The following is a 26,913-nucleotide window of genomic DNA, read 5'->3' as shown; positions in this document are numbered from 1 at the left end:
ATCACAATCCAAATCAATCCTTCAAAAATACACAAAATACGCAACTCTGGGCCGCAATAACCCTATGTGGGAATGTTCAGGAATGTGGATGAGGAGATATTGTTTAATATATCCTATCCCCGCTTGCGCTAGCAAGCACAAAACTTTAGCAGAGTAAAACATTCCCCTTTTGCAAAATACACAGCAGAAGAACGTTTGCGCAGGCTTGATTTAAGCCACTAAAATAAAGTGTATTTTCCTGGTATTTCCCCTTTTTCCCTCTTAAAAGGAAAGACACAACACAATGCTCTTAAAAGTATAAAAGATGTTTACTTACAAGCATCTCGAGGTACAGCACACTCAAGAGGTAGACTTGCTTAGTTAAAAGGTAATATATACATTGTGAAGTTCACTTATAAGAAGTGAGACTCCATCTCATCTCTCTCTCTAGGCTGGAGGCCTTGAGGGAGAGACTCACTAAGATGTGTGTAGTCCAAGAGGTCTGGTCCAAGAGAGGGAAAATGGCTGTTTCCTTCAGGATTTATCTGCCACTTCCTCAACTCATTTGCATGTGAAGGAAGAGGAAACTACGCTTAGTCATATCCTCCTCCTCAGTCCTCCAAGTGGACTATCTAGGGATTGTTGTGACTTGACTGCACTTAACCCTTTGCATCCCACAGTCTTTGCATGGGGCAATTGAGCAAATTTCTCAGTAGACTCAACTTCACAGTTCTTATTTAAGTCTGAAATGCCAATTTGGATGTATGTCAAAATCAATACAGTAGCTTATTTGTCCTCTCACTGTATTAATGCCATTTCTGTGACTATTTGTTTGCTCCCTCAAACCGAGTGATCGTGAATGGAGCCACTGGGTGAGATTTAATCTTCAGCGGGAGCTGTGTTCTCTACAGCCAGCCTGCATTTCATTCAGCATCTTTTCCTTATGAAAAGGACTTTGAACAACTCCTACTTTATGCTGAGAATGTGAAAGAGATTCCTATCTTTTTTTTCTGACAGAGACTTCGAAATGCAGCTGTAAGGGGAAACCTGCTGTTTTAAAAACAGACCTCTTTTTATGTAACTGGTCTCTGCTTAGAACCTTCGACTTAACTCCCCCCCAACCCAATTACAAATAAACAGGCCCACATGCTGTTCACCTACCCCAGTCTCTGAGAAGTGAACCTGAATAAAATGAAAGATGAACACTGTATGGTTTTAGTCATTAAAAAGAAGGACACATTTGTGAGACTGCACTGCCTTCTCTTCCCTACCTTCTCTGTGGCAACAGAACTGACTCAGCTGTGGTAAGGACACAAGCATTAAATTGCCTTTGAGAGGTTACAAGCAAATGGCAAGTTGTCTAAAAGCACAGTCCAAAAACACAAAAGATTGAGAAGGATCCTTTCCTTCCTTCCTTTTGACATAAAACACAATGGAAGTGATGTGGTCAACACAAGCATATGGCTGCTAATAAATATTATTCGTTTCAGTGACATCCGGTCTATAAATGCTATCACTGCAAGATGGAATTATCCGCAGTGCCACTGGCCAGCATGCATGCTGACAAAAGGCAGCTGAATGGCTCCCTTCCAAATGAAACCACAGAGTTTGTCTATTCACACAAAGGTCAAGCTCAGGGTAGAATAATCCACTGGCAGCATGAAACTTGCTTCAATCATGCAGCAGGTAGAATCTTGCTTATGGATAGTGGAGAAATGTTTTATTACTGGTCAGAGTATGGAAAAGAAACAATACTCTCCCTTCCCAGATATCGCTCTCCTCCCATATATACCCTGAAAATAAAATGCTCCTCTGCAAGCAAAGATCTTGAATGACTGGCTACCTTCCTAAAAGCGAAGGACTTCAATGGTCTTGGCAAAGCATAATTGGTAGAAACATATTTTAGCTGGTGAAGAATAAGTTCTGAATGAGTGAATAATTTCAAGCATACTATAATGTTCTTTCTAGGTTGAAACATAATGTACATACTTAAATGCAAAAGTTGGGGCAAAATTGAGGCTTTGGTCTTTTTTTTTTTCTTTTTTCTTCTCTTAAAATAAGTTCTGGTGCATAAGGAATCTGCATAAGTTCTGGTGCATAAGGACTATGACCAGCTACCAGCACTGCGATGGTGGAGCACTAAGATGGGCCTGGAAGACAGGCTAGTATCTGGATGAATTAGATTTATTAGTTCCTACTGCCAACATCCTAGCTTATTTTATTAGCCTGATGTAACTGAACAATGGTGCCTTTGTCTTACGCTAGCAACATTTTAGGCATGAAGCGCATTCCTGTGCAAAGAAGCTTGCATACTTGGAGACAGACAATATGTCCTTCTCTGCAACCTGGTATTTAGAAAATTATTTTATTGTGATTTTACAGAGGGAAATCAGTCACCATGTCATGGATGCAATAGGAAAGCAAAGTATTTTTCTTCTTATAAAGTACGCTGAAACCACACCAACATTTAATTCTAAGGCACCATGCACATTTCCCCATATATATAGACATTGCAATGGTACATTAAGGGCTATCTTTGGAGAGCTCTCCAAAATGGTATATGCGGATGGGAGATAAAAAAATTCTCCACAGATTGCTATTCATTCTCTCTACTTTCATTTACAACCATTTTCAGACATCATATTGGAATAGACATTAGTGATTAGCAGATTCCAGTGGCTTTGGGATTATTTGTAAAGCTGATACTGCTCAAAAATTGTTGCCCTCTTATGTGTCTTGTTTGTTGTTATATAATTTTTGTTTATTTGAAAAATCTCAATTAAAATGGGAAATTGCTCTCAGAACATCGGAGGCTGCCTTATACCAAGACTAAGGCTACCTTTGGGTCTGAACCAGAGGCTCCTGCTGGTGCAAAATGCTGTGGCTAGACTGTTGATAGGGACAGACAACTGCTTCCACTCTGGTACTTAAAAGCTTTCACTGGCAGCCCATAGGCTAGGTTCAAGGTTCTGGTATCAATTTACCAAGCCCTTAACAGTTTGGGTCCAGGATACTCTAAGGACCACCAGATTCATTATATCCGTTCCTTATCACCGAGCTCTTTGGGGAGTCACTATCATGGCTCAGATGCACAGCCTGGATCCACCAGAAGCTGTTATGGACTCAATTCTTTCAGCTAAAATTGCACAGGTCCCTCCCTGTTGGACGTACAGCAGCTATGGAAGACTTTTATTATTATTTCAGCAGACATTTTAACTATGTTCTGATTTTATAGTTTTAACTGATTTTTATCTTTATTATACTGTGCTGAATCACCTGTATACTACTTAGAGATTATTGTTATTAGTCCGCATGTAAATTGTTAAAATAAAGAAATAAGTCTGTCTATCGAGCTCAATATTAGCTATGCTAACTAGCTGTGGTTCTTCAGGGTTTCAGACAAATTACTTTCCTCTCGTGCAGCGCCGGCATGGGACGGAGCTTCGGAGGTTTCCGAAGCCCCGTCTCATGCGGGAGGTGCGCAGCGAGGCGGCGGCGGGGGGCGGGAGAAGCGCTCCACCACCACCACCCCACAGCCTCGCCACGCAGCGCCGGCATGGGACGGAGCTTCGGAGGTCTCCGAAGCCCCGTCCCATGTCGGCGCTGTGTGGCAAGGCGGCGGGGGGGAGGAGCACTTCTCCCCCCCGCCGCGCACGTCCCGCATGAGACGGGGCTTCGGAGACCTTCTCCGAAACTCCGTCCCATGCCGGCGCTGCGTGCCGAGGCGGCGGGGGGGAGGAGCGCTTCTCACCCCCCGCCGCCTCGCCGCACACCTCCCGCATGAGACGGGGCTTCGGAGAAGGTCTCTGAACCCCGTCCCGTGTCGGCGCTGTGTGGCAAGGCGGCGGGGGGGAGGAGCACTTCTCCCCCCCCACCGCGCACCTCCCGCATGAGACGGGGCTTCTGAGACCTTCTCCGAAACTCCGCCCCATGCCGGCGCTGCGTGCCGAGGCGGCGGGGGGGAGGAGCGCTTCTCACCCCCCCGCCGCCTCGCCGCGCACCTCCCACATGAGACGGGGCTTCGGAGAAGGTCTCCGAAGCCCCGTCCCATGTCGGTGCTGCGTGGCGAGGCGGCGGGGGGGGAGGAGCGCTTCTCACCCCCCCGCCGCCTCGCCGCGCACCTCCCGCATGAGTGGGCTTCGGAGAAGGTCTCCAAAGCTCCGTCCCATGCGAGCGCAGAGAGGGAGGGAAGTCTGCGGCCCCGTCGCTCCTCTCACGGGCCAGGGAGCGTTGTGAGGAGGAGGAGGCGGCGGACAAAGATGGCGGCATCGGGCTCTGGGGACGCGGCGGCGGCTGCGGGAGCCGGACTGGGCTCCTCAAAGGCGCCCTTCCTCCCCCCCATTCACCTCCGCCAGCCTCCACACTCGCTTCCCCGACGCGCTGTCTGGCTGGGACCGGCAGTTGGAGGAGACAGAGGGGTGGGGGGGAGGGCGTGTGTGTGTTCTAAGTCTCTGGTCCAATCCCTGTGTTCCTGGGCCACATGCGCAGTAGCCCAGGGACACACAGGACAACTTGGACGCAGGGACACTTGCATTTTATATATATAGATAAATGACAGGGTCTTCCTTTTTCTATGTAGCCATTCTTTTGGTTTCTTGAAGATGCTTCCTCCCTCTACTTGCCACAATCAATTGAACTGTCTGACATATAGGATTGCTTAAAGCAGCAACACGAGGCTTATAGAATGGACACAGAGAATCTTTTTAGACTTCAATCTTTTTGCACAATGTTTATATGTACTTCTCAGAATTGTTGTCCTTGTGTTCACTACCACTATTGTTGTGAAACTCCTATTCACTGATCCTCTTACAGAGGACATCTACACAATAATCTCAAAGGCTAATGAATAGTGAAATACCATTCACTAGTTGACACTTCCTTCAAGTTACTCTTATAATTAGGCTTCATTTTTTAAAGAAGCTGCTAGTGGATGTCAGGATCGAAATCAAAGCACACAAAAATCAGAAAATATACAGCACTCTTCATGATATTAACTACCACTTGAATTAACAACAGCACTGCTCCACTCTCTCTAGCAGCATTTCACAATTGGAAAAGATCCGGTAACTATAACTCCTCGATAACCTAGCAGTTTCCAGGGGAACCAGCATGAAAAGGGACTGCATTAATGGTTCTAGGAATCAAAGCAGCTTCTGAAGAGGCAAGAGTTTGGAGGCATGTCTTGCAGATATAGTATGCTCTGTACTTATTTAGTTATTTTAGGAAAATACATAATAACCAAAACACTTATCTCACCATGATGCATATGTTGGAGCAAAGGTAGTTCAACCTCAACAACGCTTTCAACTTAGATTAGAAGCTAGCAATTATTACTATTACTATATTTAAATTTTGGATACTGCCCTATACAGTACCTGCAGGTCTCAGGGTGGTTCACAAAATACAGAATAAAAATAATTAAAACAATTAACAATACTAATGTGTACAAACTAATAAAGAATACACTCCCCAACGAAAGCCCCTAAACAATCCCCTAGCCCACAAATACAAATACAATACAGAAATCCAAATTATCATATAGCAAATATAAATACAAATAAGTAGTTGTGGCATACTTTAACATACATTTAGCACATAGTAATTAAAAGAAGCTTCAGCTGTCTTATAGACTCAAGTACATTTCTGCCTGTGTTGTATACTGAATAATGAATTCCCACCTCAGAGTTCATGTAATTAAAATTTAGATTGGGGGGGGGGCATTAGCAAATAAAAGAGTGACTGAGACGTTAAAGATACCTGGCTGAAAGCTACATGCTTTGTAGCTTCTGACAATTCTGGTGGAAACAGGGACACGGCATATGCTACCTCTAGGTCTCCAAACTGGAAGACAAGGACCTCAAGCGGCTATTGACTGTGTACTGACCCATGCACAAAGATCAATGACCTTCCTTAGGACATAGCATGTGGATATTGCACTCCTAATCAGACCCCTTTTCTAATTATCTGAACTAGCTAACGTTTAGAACTAATAAAGAGTATATTTAAAACCTTTGAACTCTATCAGACCATGTCAACCACAGACAAATGCAGCAGATTCAAGATCGCAAAAGGATTATCCAAGAAATATACCTTACCATAGGTTGCAAATGTTCTTCTCTGTTGTTCAAACATGAAATCATTAATGTGTGCTGGTTCTGTATATCCAGAAAGCATATTCCTAGGTGCAGCCATCTGTTGAGTCCTAAATGGATTCACCGGCCCAAACTGCATTAAAAATAATATAATAACTACAAGGATATCCACTAGGCTGCCATTAAAGGCCATTTCACACGCTACTCTTATATGCATATGTGTATCCATGCATTTTAACATTTTCATCCTGCTCTTCTTCTAAGGCTCTTGGGGGAATAAAAGTGATTCTCTTCCTGCCCATTTTATCCTTAACAATCATGAGATGTAATGACTGGCTGGCCCAAGGTCACTCAGTGAGCTGCACAACTAGCTGGGCATTTTAACCTAGGGCTCAACAACTCTGGTCTAATCCAGTCTTCCCCAACCTGATGACCTCCAAATGTTGTTGGACTACAACTCCCATCAGCCTCAGGCAGCATGGTCAATGGTCATGCAAGATGGGAGCTGTAATCCAAAACATGTGGAAGACACTAGGGTTGGAGAAGGCTGTCCTGAGGACAACATCCACTGTGATCCATCCTACTAGATTACTGTTTTAAACCCTCTGCATACAATTTGACCAGCAAAACTAATGAGTGGCTAGCACTTTCCCCGTAATTAAACAGCGCAAGTGGCCACCATGGATGGGAACTGAGCTTGGCAGCGTTGCCTGTTATCGCTGAAATAGCTCTGGGGGCTAGGTGGGGAGTGTGGTCCAGCAGGTTGGCCAGGTGAGAGCCCTTTGGAGCCCCTGGGATCCTTGGACAATGCCTGACCTGGCCAACTGCTGGCACCAGGCCTAGCTCCTCATAAACCAGCTACTGTAAAGTGTAGTATAACTCACAGAGAACCTAAAATGAGTATGTACACAACCACCAGAAAAGTAATGTTGTGCCACATTTGCTAAATCTAATCAGATTCCTTCCATGCATTGTTTGCTATTTCTCAAGGGTTAGGAGAAGCAAACCCATTTCTATTTATTGAAGCATTCCCGTACACTCTCGTGCTTTTAATACAGGTTGAAACTTCACAATCAGTATTTAAACCTAAACTGTGACTAAGTTTTATAAAAGAACAAATAAACAGAAAATTAGTGTACATATTAACATCCTTGCTTCAGATGATTTTTTCCATGGGGAATGGAAACTACACTTACTGATTGGCTAAACCTAGGAAAACTGCCTCAAGCTTACACAAATAACTTACAGCTTTGGACAGCAACAATTTCAAGATTTTGACAGGTGCATGTATTAAAACTAACTATATTGTATTTTTATACTGGTTGCATTTCCCCAGAGGTGTTTTCCATGAGGAATATTCGATTTCAAGATTAAAATGTTTTCATAGTCCATTTATTTGACAGCTTTTATATAGTAAATATTATTTTCCAACCTCCCCCCCTCCACGCTGTACTTGAGTAGATTTTATTATGCACACTCCTTTAAAGTGTATTTCTTTTTAAGATTTGTGAAGATTTTTTAAAAAGGGTAACTTACTACAATGCTTTCTACATTCTCAGCTGCTGCTAAGGCCATGATAAATATTGCTAATGTAGAAGATAAGGGTATATCCAGATTATATTTTTGAAACTGTGCAAAGTCAGAAAAACAAACAACATGCAAAATAATAAAGCACAGATCTTACATGCAGTCAGATTAGTGTACATTTTAGTGTACCCATGATTTGTGTTAGTACATGACACATTGTGTATGGACATGTACAAGTGACCCTCCTATCTGACAAATTATGAAACATATGAATTGTTTGAGCATTTAGTACAAATAATTTGCATTGCATATGGTCATCTACTATAAATCAGACCTTCAGAATTTTACCTTTGCTTCCGCTCATGTATACAGATATGACATTTCATCAGAGAGAGAGAGAGAGAGAGAGAGAGAGAGAGAGAGAGAGAGAGAGAGAGAGAGAGAGAGAGAGAGAAGGCTAGATGCAGTATACCCACCAACTGTGTGATTCCACAAATGGGGGAGAAAGAAATAAACAACATAACCCCTGGCTAGAAGATTATAAACAGCGAAGAATGCATGGTTTTCTTTTACAGTACTCATCTTGTCTAATATTCCCTGGTCTAAACATGATATATCCTAAGCATTTCAACCAAACATGGAAATGTTTGGGAGCAGCTGCCGAGACCACATAACACCAGTCTTGAAAGATCTACATTGGCTCCTAGTACGTTTCCGAGCACAGTTCAAAGTGTTGGTGCTGACCTTTAAAGCCCTAAATGGCCTCGGTCCAGTATACCTGAAGGAGTGTCTCCACCCCCATCGTTCTGAGGTCCAGCACCGAGGGTCTTCTGGCAGTTCCCTCGTTGCGAGAAGCCAAGTTGCAGGGAACCAGGCAGAGGGTCTTATCGGTGGTGACGCCCGCCCTGTGGAACGCCCTCCCATCAGATGTCAAAGAGAAAAAAAGCTACCAGATTTGTAGAAGACATCTGAAGGCAGCCCTGTTTAGGGAGGCTTTTAATGTTTAATAGATTATTTTATTTCATTTTTCTGTTGGAAGCCGCCCAGAGTGGCTGGGGAAACACAGCCAGATGGGTGGGGTATAAATAATAAATTATTAATTATGTACTTTGAGTGTGCAATTCCATGATTCTTGCCTGATAAGCATACCTATTTGCAACTTTAAGTGGCCTCATTATAGAAATTTTAAAAGGATGACTTTAAAAAAGATGTTCACAAGGACATATGACTTCTAATTTTTTTCTGCTTACTACCCTGCAATTTTTACTTGTGTGTGTGTGTGTGTGTGTGTGTGTGTGTGTGTGTGTAAATTATTGCTTTATTATGAGAAGAGACTACCTATTCCACATTTCAAGTTCTTAATTTAAGAGTTTAAATAATTTCATTGAGGTAACATATACAAAATGAAAGCCAAGTTTGCTTCACTTCAGATCAAGATTTATAGAAATACCTGTAGAATATAGTATTATTCCTATTTTTAAAGGGTAGCTTTTTATACAGGAATGATTTAACAGTTCACAGGGTGTTCCTTGAAGAGCCAATATTGTTCCAACTTACTCATATTTTTTAAAAAGTTAGTTTGCTTACCTCAGGTGCAAACATGGTGTCATAGGTTGGGTTGAACTGAACTTCCTTTGTAGTTGGATCAAGGTGAACCCCCGTTTCCACATCTTCCTAGAAAATTCAATTGTATTTTTAATGAAAACCATTTTCTGACACAGGTAGGTAGCCGTGTTGGTCTGGATCGAAGTAAAATAAAAAAATTCCTTCAGTAGCACCTTAAAGACCAACTAAGTTTTTATTTTGGTATGAGCTTTCGTGTGCATGCACACTTCTTCTTCTTTCATCTGAAGAAGTGTGCATGCACACGAAAGCTCATACCAAAATAAAAACTTAGTTGGTCTTTAAGGTGCTACTGAAGGAATTTTTTCATTTTCTGACAGCACATCATAGGCAATGAGCTGATTCTACAAAGTGGCAACATTCACTACTTTTAATACCATGTTTTTATTTTTAACTCTAAAGCACTAAATGCTAATCACATTTGCTTCTGATGTGGTACAGTCCCCACACTGAGGAAGTTTCCTGTGGATAAATTGCTGAGACTGTAACTTCATGGGGGGGGGGGAGAAAAAGAAAACATTAAGAAAATGCTTATACTTCCAAATATAGGAAGTGCCCATTTACCTTTTCTGACAATACAGCTCACCACAGCTCCCCTTTAGTCTTGTACAGTGGTACATTGGTTCTCAAACGCCTTGGTACTCAAACAACTTGGAACCCAAACACTGCAAACCTGGAAGTAAGCGTTCCGGTTTGCGAACTTTTTTCGGAAGTTGAACATGCTCCGTTTTGAGTGCCACACTTCCATTTTGAGTGTTATACTGAGGTCTGTCTGTTTTTGCTATGTATTTTGCATTTTTGTGGCACTTTTTTGTTCTGTTTTTGTGACTGTGTGGAACCCAGTTCAGCTATTGATTGATTGTGTGACTGCGGTACATTGTTTATTGCTTCCATTTTATGGATCAATTGTCTTGTTAGATAGTAAAATTCATGTTAAATTGCTGTTTTAGGGGTTGTTTTTAAAAGTCTGGAACAGATTAATCCATTTTGCATTACTGGAACAGCCTTGGTCCAGTATACCTGAAGGAGCATCTCCACCCCCATCATTCTGCCCGGACACTGAGGTCGAGTGCCGAGGGCCTTCTGGCGGTTCCCTCACTATGAGAAGCGAAGTTAGAGGGAACCAGGCAGAGGGCATTCTCGGTAGTGGCACCCGCCCTGTGGAACGCCCTCCCACCAGATGTCAAAGAGAAAAATCATAGAATCATAGAGTTGGAAGAGACCACAAGGGCCATCCAGTCCAACCCCCTGCCAAGCAGGAAACACCATCAAAGCATTCTTGACATATGCCTGTCAAGGCTCTGCTTAAAGACCTCCAAAGAAGGAGACTCCACCACACTCCTTGGTAGCAAATTCCACTGCCGAACAGCTCTTACTGTCAGGAAGTTCTTCCTAATGTTTAGGTGGAATCTTCTTTCTTGTACTGTAGTTTGAATCCATTGCTCCGTGTCTGCTTCTCTGGAGCAGCAGAAAACAACCTTTCGCCCTCCTCTATATGACATCATTTTATATATTTGAACATGGCTATCATATCACCCCTTAACCTTCTCTTCTCCAGGCTAAACATACCCAGCTCCCTAAGCCGTTCCTCATAAGGCATCGTTTCCAGGCCTTTGACCATTTTGGCTACCCCAACTTATTTTCCCAAGGAGTGAAATCCTATAACAAAAATATTAATGACAAATACAATCTGCCCCCCCCGTATAAGTAACGAATGAAAGAAATGTCACAAGACATTTTTCCAAACATTAAATCTCCATGTAGTTTAAAGTCATTGGGTTCCGCAGCAAGCTATGCAATATTCTGCTTGCACATGGGGGGCTTTTAAGTTACCTCCTCCCAGTGGCAACCCCCTGTACCCTTTGGTGTGGGACTCCATATGGTAAAAGGTGCTGCCGCTGAAAGGAATTATTTCCCTTCAGCATAACATACTAATCATGCAATTTAGACAATATGTTATACTATACTAATGGCTAGAATTTAAAGAGGAACAGCTTGCAATGTTACAAAGGTTGTTATGTTACTAAAGCAGTAGTCAAAAAGTCACTGGACTAGGTTGTGAGCTCTTTTTGATCATGACCAATATTCCTTTTGCCCACAGTCTACAGAATTGCATGACTATTTCCACATGACCGTCAGCACTTTGGAGTAAAGTTCCTTGAACTGCAGCCCCTGCATGTTGCATAGCAACCTGCTTTTAAAAGGCAGGCGAGTTGCCAAAGTTGTTTGAAACATAAAGCACAGGAATCTGCAGGCCACTGCACATGCACACAGTTGAGTAAGACTAAAGTCACTCTCTGGACTGCATACATTTGTTTTCTCCAGTCTTAACGTGCCTCAAGTTTTCCACAAAGGATCTGCTTTTGCCCCTGTAAATTTCCCCTATATCTGTTTTCCACTGTCAGCATTTTTCTCGACCCGTGAAACCAAGAACTAAATAGGCAATTCAGATGTGGAAGTTAACCAACAGATACCACAAATTGAGAAAATTAGGTTAGGCTAGGCTAGGCCTAGTACGTCAGTGGAAAGAGCCATCAGGCTAGAGTGAGAAGAAACACAAGATGAGCATTCTGACATTGCCATGTTTTCAGACCATGCTTAAGGTATTGAGATGCAACACAATTAAAGGGAAAAACAACGTGCTTAGGTGTTATGTCTGCACAGGAATAGAGATGGTATGGGGAGTCTTTTTAAAGCCAAATGCTGCATTCTCTTGAGATATGTGGTCGAGGCAGGGGTGGGAACCTAAGAATGGGGGGCCAAATGTGACACTACAGGCCTTTCTATCTGGCCTTTGGGACACTGGCCAGGTTAGATCCCATTCCCTCAGTCAGAAGGGAATGTGGTCCTTAGATGGAAAAAGGTTCCCCACCCCTGGGTCAAGGGCTTGGGGGAGCAGTGGTTGAAGGGCCACTTACCAACAGTAAGCAGAAATGGGCAAAACACCGATTTTCTTTGTCTCTGCCATACTTTCCCCTCTCTTTTCATCCACCCCACCCCCACGCTTTCCTTCTACCCACCCTCAACCACAATTCATTTACTTTCTTTCTACTGTATTCAGCTTTCCTAATTGCTGGATGGGGTTATAAATTTCTCTTTCCCTTAGCCCAGCACAGAAGGAACGGAGGCTGCTAATACCCTAACAGAGTGATCTGTTTCTCCACTGGCAGCTCAATTTCCTTCCATGCTAGACGAAGAAAAGAAAAGAAAATATTTCTCTGAGTCCAGCATGAAAATGCAGCAGAAGGAAGCAACAGCAGCAGCAGCTTGCAACGATTCACTGTGAAGCAGAGGCAGGTGGAACAGGGCTGGTGAAGGAGAAACTGTGGGCTGGATGGAAAGGCCCCACAGACCCAATTGCAGGACACAGGGAAAGACAGGTAGCCTCTTATCGTAGGTCAGTATTTTTTGTGTGGCTCTCTATAGGAGGAAAGAATGAGTCTTTCAAAACAGAATATTATGCACTGTATATTATTGCTAAAGTTGGTGGCATTCAAAGAACTCTTCATATGAAGTTTGCTTATGCTCAAACTTTGCAGAGGTTTAAGCACCAGACTTTTCTGAAGTTGATAATACAGCAAGATTAGGGACAGCTTCTGTTTGAAACAATCTGAATAACCTACTAGGGGCTGAGTCTTTAGTGTGGCAGACCCTGCCCTGTCGACAGAGGTTCAACAGCAGTGATCCCTGATTTATAGACACTCAGACTGGCCTTTCAAACCTGCGATTTTGACAACTAGGCCTGGGTGATATATCGATATATCACTCAGGACTGGTATGAAGAGCAGACCACGATGTTGGCTTCACTCAGCAGTATATCGCTGGTGAAACCGCCACTGCTCCTGAGTCCCTCTGCTAGCAACGTCTTGTAGCAGTTCCTTCCTCCAGCGGCACTGCTAGCAGAGGGACTCAGAAGCAGTGGTGGTTCCACAAGCGATAAACCGCTGAGTGAAATCGCCATCGTGCTCTGCCCTCATACGATGCAGGAGAGAAACAAACAGAGCTTGTTCCTCCCTGTGCATCTTTAAACTGCTCAACTGAGGAGTGTGCAGCTGCCGCTACCTCAGCTGAGCAGTTAAAGGAACCCCTAGCCTAGCGGCTGGCTCCCGTGAGCTGGCAGAAGGCTTTGCTCAGCTGTGGGGAGCGCCAAGTTAAAGGAGCCCCAATACCCTGCCCACTCAACCATGAGAGGGGAGCACTGGGGCTGTCTTAGCTGCGGAGAGGGAACCTTTTCAATCCCCAGCTGAGCACCTGGGTGAAACTGCCTCACTTCCCGAGGTGAGAGCTGGGGCAGTTTCACCTGGTGTCTCGTGGGCAGAGGCCTATGAAGCTTGTTTTTTCAACATCGCGGTATACTGCCCAACTGCGATGTTTGGCTGGTGATGCACTGCGATGTTGCCCAACCTTATTGCCAACCAGCTTTTATGGAGGTGTTTGACATTTTAATATTGCATTTACTATAATGTTATGCTTTAAGGTTGTATACTGCCTTGTGATATCTTATATGAAAATGTGGTTTATAAATATTTCAGCAAATAAAGTAGGGTAATGAAAGCTACCTATATTCCTCAATTTGCTACTACTGCCAGTTTAAAAAAAGCTACAGTCCAAAGTATGCCCTCCCTATATCCTTTAAGAAAAGGATTACAAAAGATTTGTTGTTGTTGTTTAGTCGTTTAGTCGTGTCCGACTCTTCGTGACCCCATGGACCATAGCACGCCAGGCACTTCTGTCTTCCACTGCCTCCCGCAGTTTGGTCAAACTCATGTTTGTAGCTTCAAGAACACTGTCCAGACATCTCGTCCTCTGTCGTCCCCTTCTCCTAGTGCCCTCCATCTTTCCCAACATCAGGGTCTTTTCCAGGGAGTCTTCTCTTCTCATGAGGTGGCCAAAGTATTGTAGCCTCAGCTTCACGATCTGTCCTTCCAGTGAGCACTCTGGGCTGATTTCCTTCAGAATGGATAGGTTTGATCTTCTTGCAGTCCATGGGACTCTCAAGAGTCTCCTCCAGCACCAAAATTCAAAAGCATCAATTCTTTGGCGATCAGCCTTCTTTATGGTCCAGCTCTCACTTCTATACATCACTACTGGGAAAACCATAGCTTTAACTATACGGACCTTTGTTGGCAAGGTGATGTCTCTGCTTTTTAAGATGTTGTCTAGGTTTGTCATTGCTTTTCTCCCAAGAAGCAGGCATCTTTTAATTTCGTGACTGCTGTCTCCATCTGCAGTGATCAAGGAGCCCAGGAAAGTAAAATCTCTCACTGCCTCCATTTCTTCCCCTTCTAATTGCCAGGAGGTGATGGGACCCTATTTTGCGCTCAGCTTCAGACCATATTTTGCACTCTCCTCTTTCACCCTCATTAAAAGGTTCTCTAATTCCTCCTCACTTTCTGCCATCAAGGTTGTGTCATCTGCATATCTGAGGTTGTTGATATTTCTTCCGGCAATCTTAATTCCGGCTTGGGATTCATCTAGTCCAGCCTTTCGCATGATGAATTCTGCATATAAGTTAAATAAGCAGGGAGACAATATACAACCTTGTCGTACTCCTTTCCCAATTTTGAGCCAGTCAGTTTTTCCATATCCAGTTCTAACTGTAGACACCAATTCAGTGAGCTACTTGGCATAATGTACCATCTATTCAGTGACTTGCAATCCAAAATGATGTGTGTCTCACTAACTTTGCCTAAAAATGATGTACACACAGCATTCCAGAGTATGTGTTCTAATGGTGCTGTAGACACACTGCCTGACTTCCATTCTTTTCAAAGCAGCCTCTTCCCAATTCAGTTGCTTGTAATGGCAACAGCTACTGGTATATTCACAAACCTTCACTTTGCACCCCGTACTCTAACTGGGAAGAGTTACACCAACAGCAGTTAATTTTTCCAGAAGACAACACAACAGAATTGTATGGAGTAGTACAATTCTGCGACAAGTGTGGTTCATCACTATAGAATCCCTACCCTCCAATTCTATGCTATAGGTTTGAAGCTACTTAAAAAAATTAAATCTATTTTGATGGATCTAAAATTCTACTACATGAAATGCATTAATTCTTGAGTAACAGTGAGGATAATTTTTGCTATTAAGGAAACAAGACAATTATGAAACTATTCTAGTTGTCAGTAACTAATGTAGATTCAGAAATCAAAAGCACCTCACAAGCAACTTATTAAGGGAAAGCATGAAATTCTCTCCTTGCTGAAATGTCACAAATCCATTATTTTATCTCATTCCTCTTTCCTGTAAAATAATTTTACTAAGAGAACAGAGTGTGACATGAACAATTCTCACAAGGACAATTACAGCTATTCCAGTTCTACTGTACTAACATTAGCTCAACTTCTAATTTCAAAACCACACAATGCGTTCACCATTCTATCTGAACCTGGGATCTTTGAAATTGAAGCACAGTAATATTAATCCAGCTTTCACTTACAAGGCTGCCTGCATTCACCATTTTCAACAAGCAATTCTTTTTTTTTTTGCACAAATGACTTCCTGCTAATTCAGGCAAGTTTATCTGGACCTGTCTCTGAAATATGCTCAGAACCATGATGTTTCAACCTCTTTGGTACTGCTTTGAAGGGGGGGAAATGTAGGTCACATCACTATGTGTGATTTTGGAACAGTGTGTTCCAAAATTTCAAGTAGAATGGTGGGCATTTTGCAATAGATTAAAAAAGGAGCAGGGGAAATTACCGTAGCACAAACATGGATGTCTTTCAGTATATTATTTACAACATTGTATGACTAGCACGTACAGGGATAACACCTCCTAAAATTTGGCAAATTAGAAGATTAGTCTCTTTGGCCATCTTTGTGGGACTCGTGCATATATCTAGCTCCTTGCTTTGCAAATTCTTCCTGCTTCTGTACCACTGTACCATTTCTAAACATTAGTTTTTTAAAATAAAAAAATCACACATACCAGAAAAAGTCAAAACAGGCTGACAGAATAATCCAGCATTTATGGAACACGAAGAATATACTGTAGTTGTTTAATTAAACATTAATATGACAAAAGTGAAATTAGAAAGCGCTGTCTGCTGGATTTGTCTTCTTTCATTACATACCATTCTCAAAGATAAACACAACACTTTGAAGGCATTGTTCAAGCTTTAAATCAAGAGAAAAATGACTGAATGGGTACGTGGGGCTGCCTTTGAAGATGATTCAGAAGCTGCAGCTAATGCAGAATGGTGCAGCCTGTCTCCCTACAGCAAATGCAGCCAACGTGGTGCTCTCCAGATGTTGATCGACTATAACTAATGTCCCCTGAACATTGGCCATGCTGGCTGCGGCTGATGGCAGTTGCAGTCCACAACTTTTGGAGGACACCAGGTGTTGTCTCCTTGCTTTCAATCCTAATCCAAATAGCTGGTGGTCACCTTTAAAGCTGCAAATGATCCAGGTCCTTGTACCTTAAGGAGTACCTTCTAACATATATGCTCATAAAATTGTGAGATGACGTCCTACTCTGCCCCACCTTTTACAGGCGTCAAGAATGGGCTTCCTTCATAGTGGTTCCATGCCTATGCAACTATCTCCTTAGCTGAATACATCAGAGCCCCTCAAGGATTTCATTGCACAAAAATTCGGCAGGGAAGGCAGCATAAGAAAGGGCCTTCTCCTTTCCAGCACAAGTCACATTAAAATACTTTATGCATTTATTATGCATTTATTATGTGAAATCATCAGCAATTTAACAAGGCATTTTTGTTATTATGCACTGCAATGTTTGTTACTATGCTATGTATTTTTGTCTTTTTATATTGTAGACTGCCTTGTGATCCTTGGAAGAAGGGTAGTATGAGACACTTTCCTGCCTTCCCTCTCAGTCTCTCCACCTTCTGCTATGTAAGGTGATCTGCTTTGAGAAGTTCACATAGTTCAGTACTTTTCAATGAGGAGAACAAATTCCCATGAGAGATGATGGATTTTTAAGGAGAGGTTGGATGACCATCTGTCATGGATGCTTTAGATGTGATTCCTGCATTGCAGGGGGTTGGACTCGATGAGCCTTGGGTCCCTTTAAATTCTAAGATTCTATTATTCTAATGCAGATGCTGCTCCCTTCAGACCTCTGAAGATGGGCAGGCAGGGGAGAAGAGAAGAATGCAGAAGGTTTGCAGGTGGCTAAGAGATATTCACGAGCACAACAGAACCTAAGAGTGCCCCTTGTGCATCAGGCAATTGAATTAGAGGGTGGCCTTTTTCCAGCACAAAGCTATCATTGGAAAAATGAGGTTGCATTATAGTTTAGACAACTGAAGAAGGGAAGCAGAGAATCCCTGGCAACGCCAAGAGAGTACAAATCCCTATATCTGGCAGAGATTAGTGCAAACATAGAGCCATAGAATTGGAAGGGATGACGAAAGTCATCTAGTCCAACCCCCTGTAATGCAGCAGCCTTTATACCAACATGGGGCTTGAACCCATGACCCTGAGATAAAGAGTATCATGCTCTACCAATTGAGCTATCCCATGTTAACTACTATTGCCTGAACTTTTATTTCAAACTATTTAGTCCACAATAAATGCAATCTGTCTCTTCCTCTACCGATCCAACACATTCAAAAAGAGTGACCACATAACAAATGTCTTTTCACTCTCCCAGAAGCCCTACCATGCAAATCACAAAAGATGCTTAACTCCTTTTATCTATTTGTTAATTAGGAAAGTGAAAGAAGGGGGGGATGTTTTATTGTTTTTTGAGATTCCCCCAGTTGCCCCAAGGAATAAGAGGTTCCACACTCCTCAATCTGAGAAGAGGTTTAGGAAGCCCTATCACAGACATTCAAATTTATCTCGATTTCTCTTTTCATATAAGCCACTCTCATTGGTCTAATCATGACTTCTTGACCCTTACACTCAGAAAACTGTATCTGCCCCTTTCGAGCATTCCTTTTTTGCAAGATCAACATCTTTGCAACTAGAACTGTCATTTTGAAACCAGGCTGCTTGATTCTTGTTTGGTCTCCATAATCTGAGGTGTGCAGCAAGCATTTTTTTTAATGATATAATCAGTAGAACAGGAATGAGCTCTTTTTCCTTTACAAGAAATGCACTCTCTTGGAGGTAATCTCTTTGCAGGGAGTGGGGTTGTATGCTGGCACTGAGAGTGGGGCCAGAACCACCCCCACACTGTTTTTCTCTTAAGATGATCATCACTCCTCCCCTATTTCTCTCTCTTCTTTTTTCTCTCCTGAATTTCAAGACACAGAGAGAAAGAACAGTGTGGGCGGTGATAATCTTGAGAGAGAAAGGAAGTGTGGGCTGGTGATAATCTTAACTTTGCTTTCTTGCTACCTGCAGAGGACCACAGATTGTCCACCATTGCCCAAGAATATTACTCAACGTAATGTTATTCTATTAATGAATTATGGCAGAGAAAGAAATATATAGTATTGGTTTTAGCCTTCAAACAAAAGCTATGGTTTAGTACATTGTAGAGAACTCTTGACACTACTTGCTTAAGAGTTTATCTATTTTCAGGGGTCCGCAAAGTTTTGGGGCCTAAGAGAACATTTTAAAAGCTAAGAAAATGTCATAGCACTGCACAATACCCATTAGCGGTACATAGAAGAAAATCTGGAATGACTCAGAACTGGGCAAACACCTACACCTACCCTCCCGCTGAATTAAAGCTGACAAAAATGCATGCAGTTCCCCAAAGAATAAGCAACACTCACAATCTAACAATGAAACGAAACATCACACTCAATTTATGGTGTAACTGTGGTCATATGGGAATTTAGAAGTGAATTTCTGTAATGCTATACTACATCTTCTTGTCAAACAACTGATGCAGCATGTAATAGCATAGTAGGAGCAACAAAAGGGGTACATTGGAAATGTTTTCTAAGTCCAACACATTTCAAGTCAGTGAATTTTTCATGGATACTACAAAGGCTGTATAGAAAGTAAGAATTTGAAAAACATATTATAAAAACTTAATTGTATTAACATTAAAATAATGTGTAGAATAACACAGCCTCAGAATTTATTTTAATCTACTTTTGCAAACAATGCCAGAGATTGGAAAAGTCTACCAAACACCAGGTCCTGCCCATGGACAGGTACAAGTCTAGGAGGGATTTTATGTATGTATGTGTGTGCGCGTGCGTATACAGCTCTATACGCACAAATATACAGTGGTACCTCAGGTTTCAAACGCTTCAGGTTACAGACTCCGCTAACCCAGAAATAGTACCTCGGGTTAAGAACTTTGCTTCAGGATGAGAACAGAAATTGTGCTCCAGCGGCGCGGAGCAGGAGCCTCCCATTAGCTAAAGTGGTGTCTCAGCTTAAGAACAGTTTCAGGTTAAGAACGGGCCTCCGGAACGAATTAAGTTCTTAACCAGAGGTACCACTGTATATAAGCAAACAGGACAGCCAAACAACACAGATGTAATTACTACATTCACATGTCACAGCAAATGATAGCTAATACTTAACTGTAAATGTGCAGGAAGCTCCAGATTTATCCTTCTGGTAGCACAATTGAAAGCAACGATGACATGTGGCTTAGCGTTGTAGCAAAACTGGGAGTTATGGTTTGTTTCACTCCAAGCAAGCCACACGTGAAGCCAAGCAATGCTCTTCCCAAGATGTGCAAATAGGGCCATTCTTGAGAAAAACAGGGTGACAGTCAACTAAAAGTAGACCCACTGAAAATAATCAAACTTAAGTAAATTGAATAAATTTCAGTGTATCTAAGTAAAATTTAGGGGACGCGGGTGGCGCTGTGGTCTAAACCACAGAGCCTAGGGCCTGCCAATCAGAAGGTCGGCGGTTCGAATCCCTGCGATGGGGTGAGCTCCAGTTGTGTGGTCCCAGCTCCTGCCAACCTAGCAGTTCAAAAGCACGTCAAAGTGCAAGTACCGTAGATAAATAGGTACCACTCCAGCGGGAAGGCAAACGGCGTTTCCGTGCGCTGCTCTGGTTCGCCAGAAGCAGCTTAGTCATGCTGGCCACATGACCCAGAAGCTGTCTGCGGACAAACGGCGGCTCCATCGGCCAGTAAAGCAAGATGAGCGCCACAACCCCAGACTCGTCTGCAACTGGACTTAACGGTCAGGGGTCCCTTTACCTTTAAGTAAAATTTAACTGAAAAATATCCATAGCTACAATGTGGATTCTTATTCAATGCAGTGCAACAAAAAGAATTATTCCAAATTGCTGTCTGATTCGTATCATGAATATAACAACCTTAAAATAGGAAGGTATTCTTCCCTATTAAGATGATAAAGTACACTAAAAAATCTTTAAAAACTTGCATTACTTAATTAGAATCATACAACCTGAACAATTGCAACACTACTCATAATAAATCTTCCTTACTATGAATTAACCATTGCAAATCAGACTTCTGCCTCTATGCAAGTTTCAGAATAGGAAGCAAACATTTGTGTTATGCAATTTAAACCCAAAGGTTGTCTACTTCCTAAAAAGTATGTACCTTTCCTGTTGGACACAGGATCGAACTACTTATGTACATTTCTTGGCTGTTTGCTGCCTTTTGGCAGTGAAAATTGATAGCTGATGCTTACAAGATAAATTATTATGACACTGTAGGTAACCACCACCAAATTGCTGAACACTGTTCAAAACTAGCACCAAAGGAAACATTACAGGATTTTACCCTGACAAAAGGCACTGGAGCAGTTAGTAGACTACAGTAGGGGGGGGGGGGTAAAAGAAAGGGCTGAGATAAGCAAGAGCAGGAAGACTAAAAGGAGTCCTCACTCCCACAACCTAAAAACAGCTACATGATTTCATGAATAATTATATTGCCATAGATGTAAGAGTCACATGTGCTTTAGGCCTGACAAAGAGATAGACAAGGCTATGCAGATAGATACTGGACAATGTATATGGGCTTGGGCAACTGGTTCTCCAAGACTGCTTCTGGGAAGACTTCCAACTTCCTTCTCTCAAGTGGTTGACTGCTGAACTTTGTTAGAATGATGCAGCTATGGCAGAGGGAGAGAAGCAAGGAAAAGGTTGAGTCTTTTTGCTTCTCTCCTGATCTGCTAGTTCAACCAGCAGCATTGATTAAGACCTGCCATTGATTAAGACAGGCAAGAAAAGCACATCTGTAGGGGAGGTGAGAGATCCGTGTGAGGGTCTCCTTGTTTCTCACAAGGGTAGCAAAAGGAAATGCTGAGAGGATAAAGAGACCAGATATTAACAGCCCAGCCTAATAACCATACTCAGTTTTATTTCATGCCCAATCCTGGTCCATACTAGCACCTCACTTCTGAGAAGGACCTTGGAATTGTGATAAGTAGTTCAGAGAAAATGATGACCCAGTGTGTGGCAGCTATAAAAAGACAAATTCCATATTAAGGGTCATTACAAAAGGAATTGAAAGCAAACTGCCAATATGATGTCTATATACTACCTCCTGGATCAGACGCACTATACCTCTGAATATCAATTGCTGGGGAACACAAACAAGAGCTATTGCAATCATCATTGTTTAATGGTCTTTAATCTCATAGAATTGGAGGTTACTGTGAAGCATAGATGATTAAAGTCGAAACAGGAGGAAGCAATTTATAGACGCCTAGCCTGTTGTACTGCAACAGAATAAGCGTAAAGTTTCACATACATGAGAAAGCATTAATAAAGACAGCCTAAATGAATCCTAGCCAGATGTGAAGAATATTGTACAACAGGGCTGTCTCACCTTCTGCCATCCAGATGTAACTGGACTCTAGCTTCTATTGGCACCAGCCAGCACAGCAACTGGTCAGGGATGTTGGGAGCTGGAGCTGAGCAACACCTGCAGGGTCACAGGTCAGTCATCTCTGCTGTACAGAATGAAGCAGGTAAGCTCCCCTTATGTATAAAGGGAGTGGAATCATACCTAGTATTAGAGCCTAGCATAACCAGCATATCAATGGAGCTTAGTTCCTTAAAATCGAACACAGCAAATATTAGACTGGGATCCAATAGAAAAAACAAGCAATGTTTTCTTTTCAAGTCCCTCCACTGCAGGGTGCATAACCACGCAATGGTGGTTTTCCCACTCAGGGCAAGGGAAACCCATAACATTTATAAACAAAGTCTATTCATAGCAAAAATTTGAAATATGGGTCACACCAAGATGAAGCAGCGCAAAAATATGACACACTACCTTTTAGAGATCGCTTTCCCGTTAAGGAATACCAACTAGGCCACCTTACCCTCTCTCAGTCAAAACATGCAAGTAAATACCTTGAGCCTTAAGTTTGTAAACCCCCTGTCCCCTCTGCGCCTTAAGAGTTCTCCTAAAGCTTTACATTTTAAAGGGACAGGCAGGCTTCCAAGAGGCGAGAACTCGTCTGCCAGCACTCTCCCTCCACGGAGAGAAAGCTCTCCCTGTTGACTTTCTGCCCGTCCTGCATAGAAGTCACAGGAACCTTTCTCGAAAAACTGGCGCCAACCCTCGTGCGCCAATGAGAAACCTTCACGGCATAGGTTACCCCCGGGGAGAAGCTGCCAGGCTCTTAGCAGGATTAAATAACTTCACTTCGGGACGAGAGCTCCAGCACCGCAGCCGCCGTTTCTGAGCGACCTCCTCGGACCAAGTACGAGCGAAGAGGCGACGAGCGAGGAGGCAGCGCTTCCTTCCCCTCACTCACCCCGGGGCCCCAGGCGGGCGACTCCGGAGCAGCTCCTACCTTGACAGCCACCGCCGGGGCCGAGTCCACGACGGGCAGCAGCGCTTGCTGGGCCGGGGCAGACGAGGCGAGGTGCAGCACCGCATCCTCGCCGGCGACGGGAGCAGCCGAGTGGCTGGGCCTGTCCTCCCCTTCCGAGTCGGAATCGGAGTCCGAGACGCCGTACGAAGCAAGCGCAGCTATGGCGGCCGACATCTTAGCAGAACGGAAGTGGACCATCGGCAGGAGGGAGGAGTCACAAGGAGCACCCAGCGGGTCCTGGCAGCTGTGCAAAACAGCTACCTTTTCCTGTCGGGAATAACGCTCTCGCTCCGCGACTTTACCCAGTTTTAAATAGCAAAATTGCTTTTAGAAAATTGCTCTAATTTTAAAAGCATCCGTCAAGAAGTCTTCGCCGTAGGTATCATTCATTCAAAGATTGGTTTTAAGATTACATGGCGTAGGACTTTCAGCAAGTAAACCAATCCCAGCATGCAACCGACATGCCGACCCAGAGCCAAACATGAAAGCATTTTCGTCGCTGAACTGGGCTGTATAAAGCGGCTCCCTGATGCACATTTATTTGGGAGAACGCTTCAGTAGGACTTCCGAGTAAATAAGTATAGGTGCGGCAGCTGCAAGTATGTGAGAAGGAATGTTATGGCCTGCCATAAAATGGCTGAAGAGATGTAGTGCCCCATCGTTCCCCCTCCCACAAATACTCTGACACTTAACACTTCAGTGCTGTATTTCCCACAACCAGTAAACAAAGCTTGTTTTCTCAAGTAGCCCCAGAAGAGCAGATAAATACGAATTATTATGGTATCTGAAGAAGTAATATGGTATCTGAAGAAGTGTGCATGCACACGAAAGCTCATACCAATGACAAACTGAGTTGGTCTCTAAGATGCTACTGGAAAAAATTTTTAAATTTTGTTTCGACTACGCCAGACCAACACGGCTACCCATCTGTAACGAAGTGATATGATTTAACATTCACGTAGCCCTAGGTTGCAACTCCACCACCTACCCAGAAGTAAGCCCCACTGAATTTGGACTTCTGGGTAGAAATCCTATTTAAATCAGTGGGACTTGCTCCCTAGAAATGGCGCATAGGATTGCGCTGCCAAGAGCCATGCAAGTTGTTTAACAGGCTACATGTCCATTACGAGGACAAACTACGTACATATCAAGCAATGCATTGGCTCATTCCTGCGGCCATTCAGAAGGAACCACTGCTTACCGATAACCATGCGGTGTCATTTGTTTTATTATCCTGTAGCCTGCAAAACACTTGATTTCACATTGCATTAACAAGCAGGGCGTTTTAAGGCAAACAACAAACTATATGCATGTTTACTTTCAAGTAAGCGCCATGAATTGCAGCGCAATCATAACCACAGCTACTCAGAAGTAAGACCTATCGAATTTCCCGGTAAGTAGGGTTTAGCCCTGGGTTAGTCCCAGATTAAGGCGGCATGCTGCAATCCTCTACTCACCTGCAGGTAGATTCCACGAAACTCAATGAGGCGTGTTTCTGAATCGTGCATTTTAAGTGTATTATAGCCTAATCCCACGCATGTTTATTCAGAAGCAGGTCCCATTAATTTCCATAATTTACTTTTTACGTAAGTTTGTTTAGTTCACTTGCACCCTTATTAGACAGTTAAGCCCCACTGAATTTAGTAACTGTCTTTCGATAAGCATTCGCAAACTGCAATCCAATCCTATTTATGTTTACTCAGAAATCCGTCAGGTGTGCTGGATAAGGTTGGCTCCTGAGTGTAATAGGACTGCAACCTCACTTCCTTTGTGCATCCTAGACTAGAGATGTCCCATAAGCTTTAATAAAACTTCAGTGATAAAATGTTCCGGAGCCTGTGCTATGAAGTACTGGCTCCTCAGCACTTTTCGCTTCCAGTCAAACACGGTCTCAAAAGGAAAATGGAGGCGGACACAAAATATATAGGATGACCCTGGGCCATGAAAAATATTTTTCTCGAATAAGAAGGGCTAAAGGCTGTAAAGAATTCGCATATAAGTGCGTCGGAACAGCCTCCAGCTCCGCCTCCCCTCGTTCTGATTGGCTGCGACAAGCCGGCTTGAGTAAACGCCGCAATAATTCTGGTACCTCCTCCATCATCCTCCCTCCCTAAAGAGAACAAAAGTAGCCTGTACCACCCGACATCGTGCTGGGGGGTGGCGAGGCAGGGGAGCCGGATGATGGTGGTGTCTCCCGACTCCCTTTCCAATGTGTGTCAAGGGATCTGTCGGGGACGCCAGTCAGGTGGTTGCGTAAACAACACCTCCACCTCCCCCCATCCCTTTACCATCCTCCACCCCCGTTCCAGGAGAGAGTGCTGGAGCCGGCGGAGAAGCCCCGCCTTCGACACACACACATACACACACGCGCGCGCCGCTGCGTGTCTATTGTGAAGCTTTGTGCGGGGGAAGCACCGCGTTTTCTCTCCTTCGCAGTTTCTCTCTACCGGCCCCTTCCCCCCCCCGCGCGCTCTCACGGATCATCCCTTCCTCTCCCCCCCCCCCGAAATCTGACGAGCGCCTGTCCGCGAGGGGGGCGGCTATTGAGAGTTCGAACTTCAAACCCAAACGGACCCGGTTGGCACGAGCCCAACAGACACAGAAAGGGGAGGGGTTGAGCGGCGGCTGTGTGAAGATGTGAAGAGAAGGACGGTGCTGCTGGCTATTGCTGTGAAAACGGGCAGAGAGAGACGGTGAGTGCCCTGCTGCTGCGGCTCCGCATTCACTGCAGTGCTTCCCCCCCCATTTCCCCCCTCCTCATTCCCGCCGCCGCCGCCGCTTCTCTCTCCGACCCCCACCTTCCCCGGTTTTCCAGAGTGGAGGGAGAGACTTCACCTCACCGATTCCAACCCGGGAAGGGAGGGAGGGAGCCTCCCACCTTGTCTTGCTTGCCGCCGCCTCTGCGCGGCTTACGGAGGGGAGAGAGCAGGCGAGTGGGTCAGGGTCTTGCAGCCTCTTCTCCCTTCCCCCTCCCTTCCTCAGGTTGGGGTATGCAGGAGCTTCCGGTCGCCTTGCGCTCCTCGCCCCCCCCCCAAAAAAATGAGAGATTGGAGTTGTGGTCTCTGAAAGAAAAGGGGGAGACGAGGCGAGGGTGCTTCGGGAATCCTCCTTAAAAGGGACTGATCGTGAGGTTGGTTGCCGTTCCTCTATTTCAGCTGTTTCCACTCCTGTGTACGTATCTATTATTCTGAAATAAAAGAACAGCCTTTTAAAAAAAATCGCCCCCCCCTTTCCTAACTCATCCCACTCCATCTGTCCAATTTCCAACTTCTGTCTCCTAAGATCACTTTAATGCAAACTTGTTACTTCCTTTTTCCTGACCCATCAACCCACATTTTGACTAAGGAGTGGTTAGAAGTATGAGGGCCCCTTCTCGCCCCCCCCCCCACCTTACCTTTGAGAGATTCCTTTAAGTAGGAATCTTAATCTGCATTAGTGGTTCTGAATACCAAACCAGCAGATGGTATTTATTCTAGGCTAATTAACAGGGAGCAAATGCCTGTGATCTAGTGTAATAAGGTTTCAGTGAAAAATGGAGGAGGAGACTGGGAAATACCCTTTTAATTTATTTATTTAATTATTGCATTTCTATCCAAATTTGGGGGCTGTTTTACTCTGGCTTTAGCCCCAACATAGCTGCTGTTCAGCACATTGCTTATTTTATTCATTATCATCTTACATTTATATCATGCTTTTCTTCCATCCTGTATTCAGGGCAGTGTACATGTGATTTCCAAGTGATCATCCATCCTGGCACTGACCAGACATTAGACTTGTTCTGTTTGGGAACATAGGAAACTACCTTATACTGAGTCAGACCATTGGTCCATCTAGCTCAGTAGGAATCCTCTCCAATGACTTGCTGCCAGGATTTCAGGCAGGGTTCTACCAGTCCTACCTGGAGATGGTGAGGATTGAACCTGGGAAATCCTGCATACAAAGCAAATGCTGTACCACTGAGCTATGGCCTTTGCCTTAGCTTCAGCAAGGTG

The 26,913-nt window shown here is 43.7% G+C and overlaps 2 protein-coding genes across 6 annotated transcripts in view; one reads left to right on the top strand and one right to left on the bottom strand.

The window, feature by feature from the left end:
• Positions 1–23,134, bottom strand: part of CDC40 (cell division cycle 40) — a 45,120-nt gene extending 21,986 nt beyond the window's left edge. The window contains exons 1-4 of one of the 3 annotated variants that reach the window (XM_088666006.1): positions 22,901–23,112; positions 21,925–22,045; positions 9,186–9,272; positions 6,075–6,204 (exon numbers count right to left, since the gene is read on the bottom strand). In XM_088666006.1, the coding sequence (XP_088522132.1) occupies positions 6,075–6,204; positions 9,186–9,200 (145 nt within the window). In that variant the 5' untranslated portion in view covers positions 9,201–9,272; positions 21,925–22,045; positions 22,901–23,112. Of the gene's footprint in view, positions 1–6,074; positions 6,205–9,185; positions 9,273–21,924; positions 22,046–22,900 lie in introns of all 3 variants that reach the window. The other 2 variants (XM_035109061.3, XM_035109062.3) reach the window with 2 other exon arrangements.
• A 1,834-nt stretch (positions 23,135–24,968) lies between these two features.
• WASF1 (WASP family member 1) overlaps positions 24,969–26,913 on the top strand; it is a 46,028-nt gene continuing 44,083 nt past the window's right edge. The window contains exon 1 of one of the 3 annotated variants that reach the window (XM_035109060.3): positions 24,969–25,614. The gene's annotated coding sequence lies outside the window, so the exon portion shown is untranslated. Of the gene's footprint in view, positions 26,052–26,913 lie in introns of all 3 variants that reach the window. The other 2 variants (XM_035109058.3, XM_088666007.1) reach the window with 2 other exon arrangements.

This window comes from Zootoca vivipara, chromosome 3 (genome assembly GCF_965207765.1).
Source record: "Zootoca vivipara chromosome 3, rZooViv2.hap1.1, whole genome shotgun sequence".
NCBI lineage: Eukaryota > Metazoa > Chordata > Lepidosauria > Squamata > Lacertidae > Zootoca > Zootoca vivipara.
This window is presented reverse-complemented; position numbering and strand designations above follow the sequence as displayed.